This window comes from Pelophylax lessonae, assembly GCF_965119305.1.
Source record: "Pelophylax lessonae genome assembly, chromosome: 12".
NCBI classification, from domain to species: domain Eukaryota; kingdom Metazoa; phylum Chordata; class Amphibia; order Anura; family Ranidae; genus Pelophylax; species Pelophylax lessonae.
In genome coordinates this window covers 41,384,924-41,407,659 of record NC_138779.1, presented here as the reverse complement: position 1 = coordinate 41,407,659, position 22,736 = coordinate 41,384,924, and the positions used below count along the sequence as shown (strand labels likewise).

At 41.9% G+C, this 22,736-nt stretch overlaps 1 protein-coding gene across 1 annotated transcript in view; it reads left to right on the top strand.

Annotated features, from left to right (window-relative positions):
- Positions 1-5,449: 5,449 nt before the first annotated feature.
- LOC309568844 (uncharacterized protein) overlaps positions 5,450-22,736 on the top strand; it is a gene marked incomplete at its 3' end in the record, with an annotated part of 663,442 nt that continues 646,155 nt past the window's right edge. The window contains exon 1 of the mRNA XM_082274629.1: positions 5,450-5,751. Coding sequence (XP_082130755.1) covers positions 5,670-5,751 — 82 coding nt within the window. The 5' untranslated portion in view covers positions 5,450-5,669. The remainder of the gene's footprint in view (positions 5,752-22,736) is intronic.

The window sequence follows — 22,736 nt, the reverse complement described above, 5'->3', positions numbered from 1 at the left end:
ACACTAGGCCCCAATTACTATTGTTTGTACCCCTAAAAGGCTAGATGAGGAGTAGGGGGGGTATGGAACAGGCAGCACCCTCAAACCTTCAGAAGTATGAGATGAACCCCAACAACTTGGAAAGGTGGATCTCTCTCACACGTACCAACACAGACTATCCCCCAATTTAACTGATCCCCAAAGGTTTTTGATTAAATAGCGGAATAGAAAATATGATCCAAAAAAAGTGTATGTATATCACACGTACACAACCACACTAGGCCCCAATTACTATTGTTTGTACCCCTAAAAGGCTAGATGAGGAGTAGGGGGGGTATGGAACAGGCAGCACCCTCAAACCTTCAGAAGTATGAGATGAACCCCAACAACTTGGAAAGGTGGATCTCTCTCACACGTACCAACACAGACTATCCCCCAATTTAACTGATCCCCAAAGGTTTTTGATTAAATAGCGGAATAGAAAATATGATCCAAAAAAAGTGTATGTATATCACACGTACACAACCACACTAGGCCCCAATTACTATTGTTTGTACCCCTAAAAGGCTAGATGAGGAGTAGGGGGGGTATGGAACAGGCAGCACCCTCAAACCTTCAGAAGTATGAGATGAACCCCAACAACTTGGAAAGGTGGATCTCTCTCACACGTACCAACACAGACTATCCCCCAATTTAACTGATCCCCAAAGGTTTTTGATTAAATAGCGGAATAGAAAATATGATCCAAAAAAAGTGTATGTATATCACACGTACACAACCACACTAGGCCCCAATTACTATTGTTTGTACCCCTAAAAGGCTAGGAGTAGGGGGAGTATGGAACAGGCAGCACCCTCAAACCTTCAGAAGTATGAGATGAACCCCAACAACTTGGAAAGGTGGATCTTTCTCACACGTACCAACACAGACTATCCCCCAATTTAACTGATCCCCAAAGGTTTTTGATTAAATAGCGGAATAGAAAATATGATCCAAAAAAAGTGTATGTATATCACACGTACACAACCACACTAGGCCCCAATTACTATTGTTTGTACCCCTAAAAGGCTAGGAGTAGGGGGAGTATGGAACAGGCAGCACCCTCAAACCTTCAGAAGTATGAGATGAACCCCAACAACTTGGAAAGGTGGATCTCTCTCACACGTACCAACACAGACTATCCCCCAATTTAACTGATCCCCAAAGGTTTTTGATTAAATAGCGGAATAGAAAATATGATCCAAAAAAAGTGTATGTATATCACACGTACACAACCACACTGGGCCCCAATTACTATTGTTTGTACCCCTAAAAGGCTAGATGAGGAGTAGGGGGAGTATGGAACAGGCAGCACCCTCAAACCTTCAGAAGTATGAGATGAACCCCAACAACTTGGAAAGGTGGATCTCTCTCACACGTACCAACACAGACTATCCCCCAATTTAACTGATCCCCAAAGGTTTTTGATTAAATAGCGGAATAGAAAATATGATCCAAAAAAAGTGTATGTATATCACACGTACACAACCACACTAGGCCCCAATTACTATTGTTTGTACCCCTAAAAGGCTAGATGAGGAGTAGGGGGGGTATGGAACAGGCAGCACCCTCAAACCTTCAGAAGTATGAGATGAACCCCAACAACTTGGAAAGGTGGATCTCTCTCACACGTACCAACACAGACTATCCCCCAATTTAACTGATCCCCAAAGGTTCTTGATTAAATAGCGGAATAGAAAATATGATCCAAAAAAAGTGTATGTATATCACACGTACACAACCACACTAGGCCCCAATTACTATTGTTTGTACCCCTAAAAGGCTAGATGAGGAGTAGGGGGGGTATGGAACAGGCAGCACCCTCAAACCTTCAGAAGTATGAGATGAACCCCAACAACTTGGAAAGGTGGATCTCTCTCACACGTACCAACACAGACTATCCCCCAATTTAACTGATCCCCAAAGGTTTTTGATTAAATAGCGGAATAGAAAATATGATCCAAAAAAAGTGTATGTATATCACACGTACACAACCACACTAGGCCCCAATTACTATTGTTTGTACCCCTAAAAGGCTAGGAGTAGGGGGAGTATGGAACAGGCAGCACCCTCAAACCTTCAGAAGTATGAGATGAACCCCAACAACTTGGAAAGGTGGATCTCTCTCACACGTACCAACACAGACTATCCCCCAATTTAACTGATCCCCAAAGGTTTTTGATTAAATAGCGGAATAGAAAATATGATCCAAAAAAAGTGTATGTATATCACACGTACACAACCACACTAGGCCCCAATTACTATTGTTTGTACCCCTAAAAGGCTAGATGAGGAGTAGGGGGAGTATGGAACAGGCAGCACCCTCAAATCTTCAGAAGTATGAGATTGTGTTCACTGTACCCCACAAAGATTGAGTTCACTGCACCCCACAATGATTGTGTTCACTGCACCCCACAAAGATTGTGTTCACTGCACCTCACAAAGATTGTGTTCACTGTACCCCCCAAAGATTGTGTTCACTGCACCCCACAAAGATTCTGTTCACTGTACCCCACAAAGATTGTGTTCACTGCACCCTAAAAGGATGTTGTTCACTGCACCCCACAAAGATTGTGTTCACTGCACCCTAAAAGGATGTTGTTCACTGCACCCCAAAAAGATTGTGTTCACTGTACCCCCCCAAAGATTGTGTTCACTGCACCCCACAAAGATTGTGTTCACTGCACCCCAAAAAGATTGTGTTCACTGTACCCCCCAAAGATTGTGTTCACTGCACCCCAAAAAGATTGTGTTCACTGTACCCCCCAAAGATTGTGTTCACTGCACCCCACAAAGATTCTGTTCACTGTACCCCACAAAGATTGTGTTCACTGCACCCCAAAAAGATTGTGTTCACTGTACCCCCCCAAAGATTGTGTTCACTGCACCCCACAAAGATTCTGTTCACTGCACCCCACAAAGGATTTTGTTCACTGCACCCCAAAAAGATTGTGTTCACTGCACCCCAAAAAGGATTTTGATCACTGCACCCCAAAAAGGATGTTGTTCACTGCACCCCAAAAATGATTTTGTTCACTCCACCCCAAAAAGATTGTGTTCACTGCACCCCACAAAGATTGTGTTCACTGCACCCCAAAAAGATTGTGTTCACTGTACCCCCCAAAGATTGTGTTCACTGCACCCCACAAAGATTCTGTTCACTGTACCCCACAAAGATTGTGTTCACTGCACCCCAAAAAGATTGTGTTCACTGCACCCCAAAAAGGATGTTGTTCACTGCACCCCAAAAAGGATGTTGTTCACTCCACCCCAAAAAGATTGTGTTCACTGCACCCCACAAAGATTGTGTTCACTGCACCCCAAAAAGATTGTGTTCACTGCACCCCAAAAATGATTTTGTTCACTGCACCCCAAAAAGGATTTTGTTCACTGCACCCCAAAAAGGATGTTGTTCACTCCACCCCAAAAAGATTGTGTTCACTGCACCCCAAAAAGATTGTGTTCACTGCACCCCACAAAGGATTTTGTTCACTGCACCCCAAAAAGATTGTGTTCACTGCACCCCAAAAAGGATGTTGTTCACTGCACCCCAAAAAGGATTTTGTTCACTGCACCCCAAAAAGATTGTGTTCACTGCACCCCACAAAGGATTTTGTTCACTGCACCCCACAAAGATTGTGTTCACTGCACACCAAAAAGGATTGTGTTCACTGCACCCCAAAAAGATTTTGTTCACTGCACCCCAAAAAGATTGTGTTCACTGCAGCCCAAAAAGATTGTGTTCACTGCAGCCCAAAAAGATTGTGTTCACTGCAGCCCAAAAAGATTGTGTTCACTGCAGCTCACACACAGAAAAATGGATGTGGATCACTGACACCTGCCTATCTCCAATCCCACACCACACAGCAATATCGATTGTAGTTTGTAGAACACAGTTTCCCTAAAATTCAGCAGACTCTGTCCCTAACAGGATTGAGAAGAGATCGTAGATCAGGATTGAGTGCAGATTCACCCCACCCCCCACACAGCAATATCGATTGTAGTTTGTAGAAGACACTGACCCTATAATTCAGCAGACTCTATCCCTAAAATGCCTACAACTCGCCCTGCCTAAACACTCCGACCTGTCCCTCAATTCTATCCGGACACAAATGGTTTTTTCCTGCCTATCTTTCCCTAATCAGCAGCCAGCACATTGATGTGTGCTCTGTCCCTTAGCTAAGCAGCAGAATGACGCTGCTGCGGCGGCTGCCTCGAACTTATAAAGACTTGGTCACATGCTTCAGACGGCCAATCACAGCTACTAAGACATTTGCAGGCATGGCTGGGATGGCTTAAGGCACACCAGTTAAACGATTGTTGATTGGCTGTTGAAAGCCCGCCATGAAAAGAGCGCCAAAGCATGCAAAACCCGGAAATAAAACGACCGAACACGGATTTTTACCCGAACATACAGTAAAGTGTCCGTGTCCGTGTTCGGGTAAAAAAAATCCAATTATTCGGTACGAACACGAATAATACAGTCCGTGTTCGCTCAACACTAGCCTTAATTGTTAAAAAAAATTGATTTTTAATTTTATTTTTTATTTTTTTTTGAGAATGTCATATGGCAGAATGCGAAAAATATTGTTTTTTTTTTTCCAAAATTATCGAATTTTTCTTGTTTATAGCGCAAAAAATAAAAATTGCACAGGAGATCAAATACCACCAAAAGAAAGCTCTATTTGTGGGGAAAAAAAGGACGTCAATTTTATTTGGGTACAGCGTCGCACGACCGCGCAATTGTCCGTTAAAATAATGCAGTGCCGAATCGCAAAATAGGGCCTGGTCATTAAGGGGGAAAATCCTTCCGGTCTTAAAGTGGTTAAATGTCACACAACCTTTCTAAAATGCAACAGTTATTGGAAAAAAGGAGCCATACTTATATTCTCTTCCCTCCTTCTGTGCAGCATGCTCTTTGCAAAACTACAGGTGCACTTTAACAACATGGGCACAAACCTCAACGCTGCACAGTAACCAACCAGAAATCAGCTTTCATTAGGCTGAGTGCAGAGAACGCCCTAAAGCTTTTACCTGATTGGCTGCTGTGCATTACAACAATCCACTGCTTTTGTTGTTCTGCAAGGTCAACTCAAGTTCTATGCTGCAGACTGACACAACCATTTGTGAATTTTTAATGCCAGCCATTTATCAAAGATTAAATGTATTTTTCTTATCGTGTGCGGGGAGAAATAAAGGGGGAACACTGAGTCATTTGAAAGCAGCACAGTCACACACCAGCCTTGCAGTCACAAAGCCCGAACAATACAGGGATCCCAAACGTCTTGTTGGAATTTTAAGTAGGACAAATATAGCCGTCGATCAGCCCTAAGGCTTGGGAGGATGTCCAAGCTTACCAACATGTCCAAAATAAATGCAGATATTGCATTTACAAGGTAATAACTGCATTTGTTTTACACGATCGTCTGCAGCTGCCAGAGACGTTCCCCCCCTCTCGCATCTCCTTCTCTGCTTCTCAGTAATTGCATCTGAGGATGTAGCTGCTGGAACCGCTTTCTGGATCCCTGCAAAAAAAAAAAAACTCGAGCCCTCAATAAATATTTGTTTGTCTGGAAGCAGGGCTGACAGGGTTGGGAAGCCGTACATAGCTAACCAAGCAAGGCGCGCGGTGCTTTGGACCGTCAGACCCCATGACATTGAGAGCCATGGATGCTTCTGGGCCCGTCACCTTCTCGCACGCCTTTGGACAGCAGTGCGAGGTGATGGAGGCAGGTAAGTGTCACCTATTCTGATATATAACGGCCTCATGTTTAATCAATCCGGTGATGTATGCAGCCGTGCCAGCCTCCTGGCTCAGCTCACAATTCTGCGTGTGACCTGCATGATTATTTATAGACTGTGTGATAATGAACGGCATCCCGGCCAAATTAACATTTGGCAGCATGCAACAGTTGTAAAATATGCTTTTTTAGGGGCTGCGTAATATTATTCTATTCTATGCTAAAGTAATTGAAAAAAAAAAAAAAAAAGCACGTTCAGCCAGTAGATGAGGGGGAGGTAGTGTGAGACTGCTGTCTCCAGGAGCAAAGTCGTGCGAGGTGCAATACAAATAACAAGGATAAAGTTCTTCAGTGTAAATCTTCTGATTTACATAGTTTAACCACATAAGCCCCGGAGGATTTGGCTGCTCAAAGACCAGGGCCTATTTTGCGTGACTTTAACTGACAATTGCGCAGTCGTGCGACGCTGTACCCAAATTGACGTCCTTTTTTCCCCACAAACAGGGCTTTCTTTTGGTGGTATTTGATCACCTGTACGATTTTTATTTTTTGCGCTATAAACAAAAAAAGAGCGACAATTTTGAAAAAATAACAATATTTTTCACATTTTTTATATAAAATTCCCCCCAAAAAAATGTAAAAATATACATTTTTTTACATTTTAGGTCAATTTGTTTTCTGCTACATATTTTTGGTAAAAAAAAAATCGCAATAAGCATATTTTGATTTGTTTGCGCAAAAGTTATTGCGTTTACTAACTAAGGGAAAGATTTTTGTCATTTTTATGTTTTTTTTTTAACTAGTAATGGCGGCGATCTGCGATTTTTTTTTTGCGGGACTGCGACATTGCGGCAGACAGATCGGACCCCTGACTAACATTTTTGACACTTTTGGGGGTACCAGTGACATTACTACAGTAATCAGTGCTATACATATGCACTGTTACTGTAAAAATGACACTGGCAGGGAAGGGGTTAACTTTATTAAAGATCCAGGGGTTAAATGTGTCCCTAGGGGCGTGCTTCTAACTGTCAAGGGGCGTGGCTTTTGATGTAACCACAGAGACATACGATCCTACATAGCAGGATCGTATTATTCTCTGCTGTTACATCAGGGAGAATGACAGGCGGCTTTGTTTACATTAGCCGCCTGCCTTTCTCCCTCTCCAGCGGGACATCGCGAGTGACTGGCTGACATTGGAGCCGTCGGTCACACGCGCGGGGATGGCCGTGAACGAGTGGGGACGGGAGCGCGCCTCCGGCGGCGCGCGCTCGCCCCCTACAGGCTCCTGGGCAAGTGACGTAGTACTATGTCGCTTTGCCCAGGAGGGGCTGACTGCCACAGTAAATGTACTTGCGGCGGTCGGCAAGCGGTTAAACAGAACCTTTCATACACTGCACTGCAGACGGCAGTTTTGTTGTTGTGTTTGCAAGGACTGACCATCAGGCACATAGCAAGCAAAGGGATCCCCCCCTTTTATAACATAAGTACAGGGTTGAAAATGAAAGGAAGAAGCTGATAGGAATTCATCTATTGGACCGCTTTAACCACTTTAGCCCCTGGAAGATTTTGCTGCTCAATGACCAGGCCACTTTTTTCAACTTGGCACTGTGTGACTTTAACTGACAATTGCGTGGTCATGCAATGCTGTACCCGAACAAAATTTACGTCCTTTTTTTCCCACAAACAGAGCTTTCTTTTGGTGGTATTTGATCACCTCTGCGCTTTTTATTTTTTGCGATATTAATTTTAAAATGGCGAAAATTTTGCAAAAAAATTGACATTTTCTACTGTGACTGTTAAAAAATATCCAATATATTCAATTTTGTCATATATTTAGGCCAAAATGTATTTAGCTACATGTCTTTGACAAAAAAATTCTCAATGAGCGTAGTTTTATCCAATTTAAGACCGGAAGATTTTACCCCCTTCCTGACCAGGCCATATTTTGCAATTCGGCACTGTGTTATTTTAACGGACAATTGTGCGGTCGTGCGACATTGTACCTAAATAAAATTGATGTCCTCCTTTTGTTTTTCAAAAATAGAGCTTTATTTTGGTGGTATTTGATAACCTGTGCGATTTTTATTTTTTGCGCTATGAACAAAAAAAGAGTGACAATTCTGAAAAAAAAAACAATAATTCTCAACTTCTGCAATATAACATTCCCCTTTAAAATATGTAAAAATCTAAATTTTTTAATATTTTAGGGCAATTTGTTGTTTGCTACATATTTTTGGTAAAAAAACCCCGCAATAAGCGTATTTTCGATTGGTTTGCGCAAAAGTCTACTAACTACAGGAAAGATTTATGTCATTTTTATTTTTTAATTTTTTACTAATAATGTCAGCGATCTGCGATTTTTAGCGGGACTGCGACAATGCGGCGGACAGATCGGACCACTGACTGACATTTTTGACACTTTTGGGGGGACCAGTGACATTACTACAGTAATCAGTGCTAAAAATATGCACTGTTACTGTAATAATGACATTGGCAGGGAAGGGGTTAACACTGTGGGTGATCAAGGGGTTAAATGTGAGCCTAGGGGAGTGATTCTAACTGTGGGGTGCGGGCGTGGGAAATGATCACAGAGACCTGTGATCCTATATATAAGGATCACAGGGGCTCTGTGATCATTCAAGGCAAAAGAACGGTCAGCTGTGTTTACAACAGCCGACCGCCCTTCTCTCTCAGCGGGGAACGATCGTGGGTGTCAGGAGGCAATCGGAGCCGCCTGCCCCATACATTGCCTTCCCCGCTGACAAATGGGGGCGGGAGCGTGCCCCATAGCTGCAGGCACGTGACTGACGTAGGTATATGTCGGTTTGCGCAGCCACCCTGCTGCAGTAAAAAGGCGATGGGTGGTCAGCAACAGGTTAAAGCAGAACCTTTCATACACTGCACTGCAGATGGCAGTTTTGGTGTGTTTGCAAGGACTGTCCATCAGGCCCATAACATGCAAAGGGATCCCCCCTTTCATAACGTAAGTGCAGGGTTGAAAATGAAAGGAAGAAGCTGATTGATTGCTTTGAGTTCCAGGGAGTTTATCTATTGGACCCCTGTTACCACTTCAGCTTCCGCAAGATTTGCCCCCTTAATGACCAGGCCACATTTGTGATTCGGCACTGCGTTATTTTAAAGGACAAAGAACAAATCTGATTGATTGCTTTGAGCTCCTGGGAGTTCACCTATTGGACCCCTTTAAATGGTAACTCCCCTTTTGTGGTTGAAAAAAATTGCAAATAAAGAAAAAAAAACAATATAGCGTATACAACTGCAACACAAATCATATTGTAATTTAATGTTATTATAAATTACCTTTCGTTTTCAATCTGCAGCAGTTGTAATTTTCTGAAAATGCAATCCAATATGGCTACCTGGAGCTGTTCCATACACAGAATGTATACTGACCACACCCCAGAAACATAATTTCCTGCTTGTGTGATTGGCTCACCAATTTTCCCAGATATCTGCCTTACATAAAAGTCGGATTTCTGGCATCCCCTGCAACAGAAATGTCATTTTTGGGGAGATACTCCCAATAGGAACACGTCTAAAGGGATGCAGCTGCCACAGCTGATAGATAATTATGAAACCACTCCCATTACCCACTCAGTACAGAGGCACAGAGAAACAAACACGGATTTCTTCAGAATAACAAAAAGTAGGAATCTGCATTAACGTTTTTTAAAATCATTGTAATGTACAGAGATCCCCTAGAGAGGAATGTTTTTTTTTTTTCTTAACAAAAGTGGAGCTACACTTTAAATAAAAGCATATCTTAACCCAAGAACAAAAATGTAATATTTTGTAGCTTACCAGTTCTTAGACATGGCGGATAAATAAGGTTTGGCTCAAACCACAAAATGAAACTCTAGTTTTTAACGTATCAGTTTTTCCTGCATTACTCACCTTTATTCTGGAGCTGTCCGCCACAGTAATTAATTTCCTCCACTAGAGGTCACCAGTCTTTTCCCATTTCCTCTGAAGCCCAGAATGTCATGGACCCTCCCCCGGGGAGGATGACACTCACACATTATGTGATCTCTGTTCAGTAGAGGTGGAACGACCGCTCATCAGCGCTGCCGGAGAAGAAGAAGATGATATTAACGGACCTGAAAAACGGCCTTAAAAAAAGTGTATATATATATATATATATATATATATATATATATACACAGTATTGTGTAAAAAATTTAGGCAGGTGTGAATAAATGCTGTAAAGTAAGAATGGTTTCAAAAATATAGATTTTAATGGTTTATTTTCATCAGATTACAAAATGGAAAGTAAGCAAACAGAAGAAAGATCAAAATCAAGTCAAATCAATATTGGGTGTGACTACCCTTTGGATTAAAACCATATTGTAGGATTAGAGTTGTTAGAGCGTATTGAAGGCAAAGGGCGTTCACAGCAAATATTGATTTGATTTGATTTAGATTTCTCTTCTGTTTTTTTATAATTTCAATTTTGTTAATTGATATAATATAAACTATTAACACTTCTATTTCTTTTTTTTTTTCTTACATTTTTTTTCTTCTTTTTCTTAAAACTTTTCTTAAAGCGGTAGTATACTCCGCTTTTTAACTTTTTAACTTTTACCTACAGGTAAGCCTATAATAAGGCCTATAATAAGCCTGCATGCAGCCGCTGACACCAGCGGCGCATGGGCTCTGATGGTCCGGCGTATTTTGTCAGACTGTCAAAGCTCCTAGCCAGAAAGTGAACTCCCACGCATGCACGGGAGTGACGTCATCGCGGCTCCGGGCCACTCACAGCCCTGGAACTGCTGAACCCGGAAAAGAAACCGAGGGAAGATGTCAGCTGCCTCAGCGGTGTCTGGGCGACCGTGTGGGGGCTTCGTTCTAAGGTAAGTATTTCATATTGTGCTAGTATGTGATGCATACTAACTCATTATGCCTTTGTTTTTTTTTTTGTTTTGAGGATTCAACCGCTTTAAAGTATAGCATTTTTTCACACCTGCCTATAACTTTTGCACAGTAGTGTATAAATATATATATATATATATATATATATATATATATATATATATATATTTTTTTTTTTTTTTTCTCCTAAATGGAGGGGGGTGAAAATGTGAGTTCTAATTTACTGTTTACTTAATGACTAGTCATTTTAGGCTCCTTACAGTGCATACCATGATAACTCAATGCAATGGCTTTTTTTAAACACTTAAGCCCCGGAAGATTTTACCCCCATTCCGACCAGGGGGTATTTTGCGATTCGGCACTGCGTGACTTTAACGGACAATTGCGCGGTCGTGCGACGCTGTACCTAAACGAATTTGGCGTCCTTTTTTTCCCACAAACAGAGCTTTCTTTTGGTGGTATTTGATCACCTGTGCGATTTTTTGATCACGCGCTATAAACAAAAAAAGAGCGTCAATTTTGCAAAAATAGCAATATTTTTCACATTTTTTTATATGAAATTCCCCCAAAAAAAATTTAAAAATCAAAATTTTTTTACTTTTTCGGCCAATTTGTTTTATGCTACCTATGTTTGGTAAAAAAAATCGCAAAAAGCGTATTTTGATTGGTTTGCGCAAAAGTTATCGCGTTTACTAACAAAGGGAAAGATTTCTGTCATTTTTGTTGTTTTTTTTTTAACGTGTAATGGCGGCGATCTGCGATTTTTTTTGCGGTACTGCGACATTGGGGCGGACAGATCGGACCCTTGACTGACATTTTTGACACTTTTGGGGTTACCAGTGACATTTCTACAGTAATCAGTGCTATATATATGCACTGTTACTGTAAAAATACACTGGTAGTGAAGGGGTTAACTTTATTTGGGAGGGAGGGGCTGTGTGTATCCCTAGGGGCGTGCTTTCTACTGTGATTGGCTGGGGCTTGAGCTGTATGGACACTGATCAACGGATCTACATACTAGATCCGAGTGATCAATATCCTAACAGCAAGGAGAATGACAGGTGGCTTGTTTACACAAGCTGCCTGACATTCTCCCTCTCCCCCGCCGATCGCCGAGTGACCGGCGGACATCGGGTCCGCCGGTCACACGCGCGGGGGGGTCCGTGACCACACGGGAGCGGGAGCGCGCCTCCGGGGGCGCGCGCTCGCTCCCTAGACCCTCACAAGCTAGTGACGTAGCCCTACGTCACTTTGCCTGTGAGGGGCTGACTGCCGACGTAGATCGGCGTTAGGCAGTCGGCAAGTGGTTAACTATTGAAAAGTGAAAAAACGTGTGCGCTACACTGTGTAACATTGGGCTAAAAAAAAAAAAAAAAGGGGGAAATAGAACCACTTTAAACAGATAACAACTGTGTACCAAAATAATAGAGGGTTCAAGCTGCCAACACCTGTATACACAATCAAATATAACTAAAAAATGGAGTGGCGTTAAATCTTAAAATATCTAAAATGTGAAAACCCCTAACTGACATTTTTGACACTTTTGGAGGTACCAGTGACATTACTACAGTAATCAGTGCTAAAAATATGCACTGTTACTGTAATAATGACAGCGGCAGGGAAGGGGATAGCCCAGGGGCGATCAAAGGGTTAAATGTGAGCCAAGGGGGGTGTTCTCTAACTGTGAGGGGGGTGGGCTTATTGGATCAACACAGGTACCTGTGTTTCTAAATAGGAGGAACACAGGAGCTCTGTGCCTATTATTTACAGAACAACGGTCTGCCGTGTTTACAACGGCAGACCGCCGTTCCGTCTTCCCGGGGAGTGACCGCGGGTGCCTGGGGGCAATTGCCACCGCCGGCCCCACAGATCAGCTTCCCCTCTCGCGAATGGCCGCACAAGTGCTGCTGGAGGAGCGACGTATTGGTATGGGGTATGCGCAGCCGAGCCAGCATGCTGCAGTATATCTGCGGCGGGCACTCAGCAGGCGGTTAATAATGGTATTATGAAATCTTCCAAGGGGATAAATTCCGCTGTATAGGAACTATGCACTAGGGACTTTATGTAAAAAGTCAAACAAGAATTTTAGTAAACAGCAAAGTGCAGTAATCTGTGGCAACCAATCAGAATTCATTTTACTGAAGTTAGACCAGAATGAGATGGGTTATGAGTGGTAGTTAAGGGTATTGCACTTTGCACTGTTTTACAAAATTGGCCTGAAAGAGCCTGAATCTTGCAGTATAATACATAGCACTCTGAAATCCCTTATACTTTAACCACTTGCCAAACGCTCACGTTGAGGGTACTGCGGCAAAGTGGCTCATTATCGTCCAGCGACATAGACCTACGTCGCTGGACTCCTCCCCTTGTGGGCGGTCGCACGCGCCACCGGAGGCTCGCTCCCGCTGTATTCATTCAAATTTTGATTTTTACATTTTTTTGAGGGGAATTTCATATTAAAAATGTGAAAAATATTGTTATTTTTTTCAAAATTGTCGCTCTTTTTTTGTTTATAGCGCAAAAAGTAAGAATCGCACAGGTGATCAAATACCACCAAAAGAAACTCTATTTGTGGGGAAAAAAGAACATAAATTTAATTTGGGTACAGCGTCGGACGACCGCGCAATTGTCCGTTAAAGTAACGGAGTGCCGAATTGCAAAATATGGCCTGGTCAGGAATGGGGTAAAATATCAAAGTCTTAAAGCGGTTAAAAATACGCTCATTGAGAATTTTTTTGTCAAAGACATGTAGCTAAATACATTTTGGCCTAAATATATGACAAAAATTGAATATATTGGATTTTTTTTAACTGTCAAAGTAGAAAAATATTGTTATTTTTTCTAAATTGTCGCATTTTTTTATTAATATCGCAAAAAATGAAAAGCGCAGAGGGGATCAAATCCCACCAAAAGAAAGCTCTGTTTGTGGGAAAAAAAGGACGTCAATTTCGTTTGGGTACGGCGTTGCATGACCGCGCAATTGTCAGTTAAAGTCGCACAGTGCCGAATCACAAAAAGTGGCCTGGACGTAAAGCAGGAAAATCCTCCGGTGGTAAATTGGTTAAAACCAAAACCTTTAATACAGTCATCCAAATATAAAAAATTTTCAGATTATTTTGCAAACCCCTTTAGGGCCAGTAGGGTGAGTTTAGTTTCCTTCACATGTTTAGCTTTGAGTCTTTGCTGATACTAAAAGAAGCCTGTATTACACAATTTAGGTCAAAGAGCAGTGACACTCATCCCTGATTAGGCGCTTAGGAAATAATTTATTGAAGTCAGACTTTTTTGCACTAAGCACTGTGCACTTTATGTATTGTCAAAACTAATTGTATAATTTTTGATGTTTTATTATTATATGCATTCTTTTTTCCCCCAAAAAACATTCTAATACTGTGTTTAATTTTTAAGTTATTTTTTGGAAATAGAGAATGAGCACATATAATTATAATTATTTTTAATTATTTAGGGACTTTTTTAGCACTTACACCTTATCACCTTTATCACCTTATTCACCTTACTCCACCTTCTGTTGTGGTAAAAAAAAAAATTGGGTATTACATATATACCTATACACTTTTGCACACTATTTAATTTGCATTGGAGCGCACTACTTGCACACACATATTTCAATTAATGTTTTATATTTAATGTTAATTTATTTTGCATAAAAAGAAATTGAACAAAAATTGAGCCAAAACGGTTATAGTTTTCCTGGCGGGGCAATATGAGTTTAGAAGTACTCATGGCTAAGTACTTTCAGGTTTACATAGTACTAAGGCACTCGTCTATATTAATAATAATATATAATATAATATTATATAATTAATATTAATATATATATAAAATTAATATAATATGTTAATATTTTAGTATTACCAGCCATCTTTAAATCTGCTGAAGAGGCTCCTTGATTCAGGTAACCATTTTTAAAACTTGTGTGTAAAAAATGCTCTAAGAAAATTTCTTGTTCTTTATAAATCAGCTACCAACTGTAAATAAAACAAATATGTTGATGGGTTACTGTGGGCAACCAGAAATGATCTTGTTTTTAATACAAGATTCCCCGATGAAGATTTGCAGAAGTGATTAGTTGGCTTTAGAGTCACCTGAATAACTTCTATAATAAAGCTAAAAACTAAACGCTAGAGCTTTTGAACCCCCTGATTGCTATAATAATACATCCTTGGATGTCAAAAAGGCTCAGTTCTCAATACTCAAAAAAACAAGTAAATTATTCTTAATGGTATAAAATATTCCAAATGAGCAATTTACATACAAAACAATGGGCTCCACTTTTTAGGAAAAGTAATAAAATATAGCAATATTAAAATGTCATTAAAAATCATTATATTTGGAATAATAATATTAATATATTATATATATAAAGGGGGAGGTGCAACATCTTCTAAATCCCTGATTATCATCTTTGTGTGTATTCTTGGAAATATTACTCTGTAAAAACAAATAATACAGTAATAAAGATGTATACGGGGTGACTGGGCTGATGGTCAGAGGGCATTTGTCCCCCCAACTACTATGCCAGTACCAACAATATATGTTGGGCTGCTGGCCCTGATTGGTGAGTTCTCCCTACTTGGAGCTCAGTCAGAAAGGAACCCATAGTTGGTTGTATTGACCTCCCAACCTGAAGGTTCTCCTTCCCTGGATGTATACAGTCGAAACTAAAAATAATGCTAGGGCCGCGCTGCCAGTTTTTACAGTCTGAAATTAAAGTTAATAAATAAGATGACATTGAATTAAACAGTCAACACTTTTTTCCCAAGAAGATGCTACTTCTTTTAAATGCAGAAAACCCAACAAGTAAAATCCTTTATGCACAATCAGCCCTTAGAGCTCTGATGACGTTGGACTGCACTTAACCTCAGAAATGCATTGGATGTGTTCTACCATGTCATCTTGTCTATGAATTAAAGGATTTTTATTTTGGATTCTATTGACTAGCAGTGTTACCGCATAATTGATTTACTTACCTTATGATTCTACCCAGGGTTCCTAAAGAAGCCACTGGTTACGTAAAAACCTCCGAACCAAAGCCAATCAGCATAACCAACTAGATTCCACCATGTGAGCCATTAATAGTCCATTATCCATCATCTCACATCCATATTTTTAAAAAACAGAAAACGAAGCCTTGAGATGTAGCCAACTTCTCAGTAATTGAGTTTTTAATCCAGGCATTGTTGTAGTCAACCCCTACCCCCTTTTTTGAGTAACATTTCAGTACACTTGCTTGCAATGCAGGAGAGGAATTTTCAAACACGCCATTTGTTGTCTACCACATATACAGTCGAAAGCCTGATATCAGTGGTAAAAAACTTTTCACAATCACCAATCACATTCAAATTTAGAATGCTTAAAGTGGAACTTTAGTCAGAAAATCAACCCTTGCTAGATTACAGTGCCTTGCGAAAGTATTCGGCCCCCTTGAACTTTGCGACCTTTTGCCACATTTCAGGCTTCAAGCATAAAGATATAAAACTGTAATTTTTTTTGAAGAATCAACAACAAGTGGGACACAATTATGAAGTGGAACGAAATTAATTGGATATTTCAAACTTTGTTAACAAATAAAAAACTGAAAAATTGGGCATGCAAAATTATTCAGCCCCCTTAAGTTAATTCTTTGTAGAGCCACCTTTTGCTGTGATTACAGCTGTAAGTCGCTTGGGGTATGTCTCTATCAGTTTTGCACATTGAGAGACTGAAATATTTGCCCATTCCTCATTGCAAAACAGCTCGAGCTCAGTGAGGTTGGATGGAGAGCGTTTGTGAACAGCAGTTTTCAGTTCTTTCCACAGATTCTCAATTGGATTCAGGTCTGGACTTTGACTTGGCCATTCTAACACCTGGATATGTTTATTTGTGAACCATTCTATTGTAGATTTTGCTTTATGTTTTGGATCATTGTCTTGTTGGAAGACAAATCTCCGTCCCAGTCTCAGGTCTTTTGCAGACTTCAACAAGTTTTTTTTCCAGAATGGTCCTGTATTTGGCTCCATCCATCTTCCCATCAATTTTAACCATCTTCCCTGTCCCTGCTGAAGAAAAGCAGGCCCAAACCTTGATGCTGCCACCACCATGTTTGACAGTGGGGATGGTGTGTTCAGGGTGATGAGCTGTGTTGCTTTTACGCCAAACATAACGTTTTGCATTGTTGCCAAAAAGTTTGATTTTGGTTTCATCTGACCAGAGCCCCTTCTTCCACATGTTTGGTGTGTCTCCCAGGTGGCTTGTGGCAAACTTTAAACTACACTTTTTATGGATATCTTTAAGAAATGGCTTTCTTCTTGCCACTCTTCCATAAAGGCCAGATTTGTGCAGTATACGACTGATTGTTGTCCTATGGACAGAGTCTCCCACCTCAGCTGTAGATCTCTGCAGTTCATCCAGAGTGATCATGGGCCTCTTGGCTGCATCTCTGATCAGTCTTCTCCTTGTATGAGCTGAAAGTTTAGAGGGACGGCCAGGTCTTCATAGATTTGCAGTGGTCTGATACTCCTTCCATTTCAATATTATCGCTTGCACAGTGCTCCTTGGGATGTTTAAAGCTTGGGAAATATTTTTGTATCCAAATCCGGCTTTAAACTTCTCCACAACAGTATCTCGGACCTGCCTGGTGTGTTCCTTGTTCTTCATGATGCTCTCTGCGCTTTAAACGGACCTCTGAGACTATCACAGTGCAGGTGCATTTATACGGAGACTTGATTACACACAGGTGGATTCTATTTATCATCATTAGTCATTTAGGTCAACATTGGATCATCCAGAGATCCTCACTGAACTTCTGGAGAGAGTTTGCTGCACTGAAAGTAAAGGGGCTGAATAATTTTGCACGCCCAATTTTTCAGTTTTTTATTTGTTAACAAAGTTTGAAATATCCAATAAATTTCGTTCCACTTCATGATTGTGTCCCACTTGTTGTTGATTCTTTACAAAAAATTACAGTTTTATATCTTTATGTTTGAAGCCTGAAATGTGGCAAAAGGTCGCAAAGTTCAAGGGGGCCGAATACTTTCGCAAGGCACTGTATATCAGGCTGGCCCCTTTTGCAGGTATAGCTATGTATAACATTGAAAATAAGTGCCTGTACTGGGTAAAATCCAGTAATATTCTGTCTCACTCTTCTCTGCACATGCTCAGTTGCTCTCCATTTTTAGGCACTGCTGAGTTAGTAGAGGATAATCTGCTGACAGCCATAATGCGGAATGAAACCCTTCCTATCCTTTACAGCCAAGGTAGCTGCTTCTGTTTGATCTGCAACTTCCATGGTGCTGCACATGTTATCCGTTAAGACACCAGTCATTCGATGGTTTGACAGTTTGGTTGAGGAAACAAGCAATGTGACAGTTAGCAATCCCGGCATTCTAGTATTGTGACTGTTTTTTTAAACCATTAAATTCATGAATTTAGTTCCGCTTTATGATTTACTGCTGTTCAGGGGCTCTGGGCTTCAGCAAAATGGCAGCCTCCAGGAAGAAGAAACAGGAGCAATGTTGGAGGCAAAACAGCGCACACTAATTTTGGTAGCATAAATAATAATGTGGAATGTATGTTCCTTGCTAAAGAACATTATTTTTTAGCAAGTTGTTATGGGTAAAGTTCCACTTTAAGGCCCCGTTCACAAATGTGTGGCCACAGTTTTAGCACGTAAGTCTGGTGCGGTTCTGTTCACTGGTTCAGGTGCGATTTAGGTGCAAATTATTACCTGAAATCACACCTGAACCACACTGAAAAACCCACAGGACCCTTTTTAAAACTGCACCATGGCCGCCAAGCACATGTGTGAACTGGCAGCATTGAGAAGGCTGCGGGTCACATGTTATGTAAATCGGATGCAGTTCAAATTGCAGCCGATGGGCATACAGTATATGTGAACAGAAACTAATGCAATTACTGATAAAGAAAGCAGAGTATTAGTTACACATCATAGGCTGGGTGTAAGTCTGGTGTAAGGCTTCATTCACATATGGGGCTAGGGGGAGGTAACACTAGAAAGTTGAGCCAAATGCGACCAATGTAAGTTTATGGTGCCAAAAAACTTGGGGAGAAGTCCAAGATCAAGACTTTTTACTTTTTGGATTTTAGTTATGTCGGAGGGTTTACCATAACCAATCAGCCTCCAGCTGTCAATTTTTAATATATACTTTAAAAAGCAGAAACAAGCATTTGATTGGCTATTTGGAAATGTTGTTGTCATTCCTTTGTCATGGAAAGGCAATCTATTGAAAATGACAGTTGCAGTTATTGCTTGTTCAAGACTGTAGATGTCATGTTTATATTACAGAATTTGGAACATTTGCACTATATGTGCTGAGTTCTATATTTCGGTCTCTGCAGCTATGGAGGGAAGTGATATATTGCTTGAGCTACTGTCTCTTGGGACATGATTGAAGGTGACAGGTAATTAGAGAAATAGCTGTGAAATCAATGTTTTGATGATGTGGCACAGGTCCTGTGTAGGCAGCTGTTTTTAATACAAGAGTGGATCAAGACCAATATTTCTAAGCACTCAAGAACTCTACCATTGGTATTTTATTGTCGGCTATGTGCAATGCGTAAAGTTAACCCATCATGAAAGAAATACGAAAGCTGCCATTACTTAACTCTTTCTGAAAATGCTAGCTGACTGTCTGTCATCCTGACCCCTTTATCTGTAATAGCTATACTGCAGACAAACAGTTACTGTATATACACAGACAGAATTAATACATGGGGACTATTTTACCTGCAAAAAAAATATTTTGTCTTTCTGTCTATCCAATTCTGAGAATTAAACACCACAGCCATGTTTGCAGGGCAGGAGACCTGATTTTTTTTTAGGTCTAGTCCCTCCCACAGCCTGTGCCTGTACAATGGGACAGTTAAGTCTAAGGAGAAGAACTCTTTTTTCATGTTCCTTCTTAGCTCATGACTACTACAACAAAACTGACTGATTGCTTGTGTCACTTCTCACTCCTCTTCTCTGAGCTCTGCTTGTTACAAATTTTAATTCAGGTATGCTCCATGCACTGACAAGCAAATGACCTTGCATAGAGGAGAGGAAGACCCCAGTAGAATAAGTACTTTTAAAACATGTGTAGGTATCTACTGCCTTCTACTGTCTCTCCTGCCACTGCTAATTGGGTCAGAAACCCAATTGGAGGACTATGATGTTATTTAAAGGGGGGGTTTACATGAAGTAGACACACAGGACTGAGACTCGTGTCCTCAAGCACACAGGAACTGTTGTATTTTACCCAGTCCAGAAGCAGAGACTATTAGGCAAGATTTCCTACATTCTAAAAGGTTAACTGCAGCTGGCTATAGTTTCTTGAACGATTTTCGTTTCGGGAACGATTTCAACACGGAGGACACATCGGAGGAATCCCACATCTGATCCTGGGCAAATGTGCAATAAAATCAAGGGCTTTTATACAATCTAATTCCGGTGAGTGGGGAACCAAGAGGGCACCTTCACCTCACAAGCACCTTTATTTACTTGGCACTTTGGCACCTTTTTGGATCATCAATAAGGACTTTATTCCACTATTTTTGCACTTTAAATCTTACACTTTGAATGTATATTTATTAATTTTTTAGTTTAATTATGCACTTTAATTTATTACTATAGGAATTTATGCACTTTAATGTGATTGATATATTTTACCATTACATATTGAATTTACATGATATAGATTGGTTTCATTTCAAACAATTTTTGTCACTAATTTGTTGCTAGCGCTGCATAAATTTGTTTTCATTCATAGTTTCTTGAGTGTGTATTTGAAATCTTATAACAGACATATCTATTTTTATTGTAAATGCACAGTCCCACATAGCTAGGTCTGTGCTACTGGATTTGTGTAATGGTCACCTTCTAGTATTTTACTAGGTGAACCTTTTTACTGCAGTATAGCTTATATGCAGCTCTTTTTGTTCTAGTTAATCCTTTCCCTTCTGGTCTTTAATTCTATAGCTAGTTTTAGCTTAGGGCTCAAAATCCACCTAGGTAAGAGCCAGGTTAGGCATCCGATGGCCACTCTTGGTAGTTACAGGTCCAGATGCATATCAGATTAGAAACTACTAGGGACTATGAAAATACAGATCAGAAACCTGTAGGATAGACCAATACAATTTATACAGGATGGGTAGGAGCCTACGCGTGGTGCACGTGTAGAGCTCACACTAGGAGCTCCAGGATCCCATTGTCATGGTCTTACCTTCTTGCTGTTCTCCTTCGTTTGACATGTGCTGGCGGCCATCTTGGTTTCTGGGTTTCTTGTAGCCTCCCACCCTGCGGCTCCTCCTTCCCACTGGGAGGAGCTGGATGCCTAGCTCATATATATAGGAGGTCTGTGGCTTCAGTTCCCTGCTTGGTCCTCCTGTGTTCACATGCTTCTAAGACTGCTGCTGCTTCTGGTTCCTGTTCCTGGCTTCGTCTGACTACCCTGCTGGTTCCTGATCCTGGCTTCGTCTGACTACCCTGCTGGTTCCTGATCCTGGCTTTGTCTGACTACCCTGCTGGTTCCTGACCCCTGGCTTCGCAAAAGACTCTGCATCAGTTTCGCCATTCGTTTGGACTTTTGCTTTACAGCTTGTTTTTCAATAAAGCTTTCTTATTTTCACTTATCTGTTGTTGTACGTCTGGTTCATGGTTCCGTGACATTAGGACCAAGCCATGAATTCTGACGGTACAGGGCCATCCTCGCTACCCACGCTGGTTGCCAGACTTGATCAGCAGGATCACCTGTTGGGTCGGTTCGCCGTGGCGTTGCAAACCCTGCTTGAACGCACGGTACCACAGGCCATGAATTCTGACAGTACAGGGCCATCCTCACTACCCTCGCTGGTTGCCAGACTTGATCAGCAGGATCACCTGTTGGGTCAGTTTGCCGTGGCGTTGCAAACCCTGCTTGAACGCACGGTTCATTTCGCTCCCGTTGCCGATGGGTCGGTTGTCGCTCCTGGGCCCGCTCCTACTGCCGCTCCGGTTGTTGCGCCAGAGTCTACCCCGACACCTGTTGTTGCGCCTGCGGTGTTTCGGGGTATGTCCGGTTCTGCCCCCCTTCCACAGCGCTTTGGGGGAGAGCCAACTCAGTGCCGAGGTTTCCTTAACCAGGTGGGCATTTATTTCGAGTTGCTGCCACATGCCTTTCCTACTGAGAGATCAAAGGTGGGCTTCTTAATCTCGCTGCTCTCGGACAAGGCCTTGGCCTGGGCCAGCCCTTTATGGGAGAACAACAATCCGGTGGTTGCCGAGTTTTCCGGTTTTGTTGCTTCTCTTCGGAAGGTATTCGATGTGCCGGCTCGTGCTGCCTCTGCTGCGAAGCTCCTTATGTCCATCAGACAGGGTTCACGATCCGTAGCTGAATACGCCATTGAGTTTCGTACCCTGGCAGCAGAGGTGGGCTGGAATAATGAGGCTCTGGTCGCTGCTTTCTCTCATGGTCTCTCGGATGCCTTAAAGGATGAGGTTGCAGCTAAGGACCTACCAGTGGAGCTCGAGTCTCTTATTTCTTTCCTGATTTTGATTGACACCAGACTCAGGGAGAGACCTTCCTTTAAGGAGAGTCTGCGGAGGCCTCCTAACAGATTGGCGCCTACCTTTGTTGTCCCACCCGTGCCTCCTTCTCCTCCCACGCCTCCTGGGGATGACTTGTCTGGGGGTGAACCCATGCAGCTGGGGTTTGCTCGCCTGTCCGAGGGGGAGAGGGTACTCCGGAGACGCGAGGGCCGATGCATGTACTGTGGTCTCGGTGGGCATTTTCGGTTGGCATGTCCGAACCGTCCGGGAAACGCTCGCACCTGAGATCCTGTCTGGGGCAGATCTTGGGTGGAGTCTCCTCGTCCCCGGTTTCCCGTGTTGACAAACCACTGATCACTGTTGTCCTCTCCTGGGTCGGGGGCTCGGTGACGACCCAGGCGTTGGTGGACTCTGGTGCTGGTGGTTTGTTCATTGATAGTGTGTTCGCTGCCGCCAATTCCATTCCTCTGCAGGCTCGAGGTTCTCCTCTGGCTCTTGAGGCGATAGACGGCAGACCCCTTCTGCCGCCACACGTGACTCATGAGACCCTTCCAGTGGGGTTA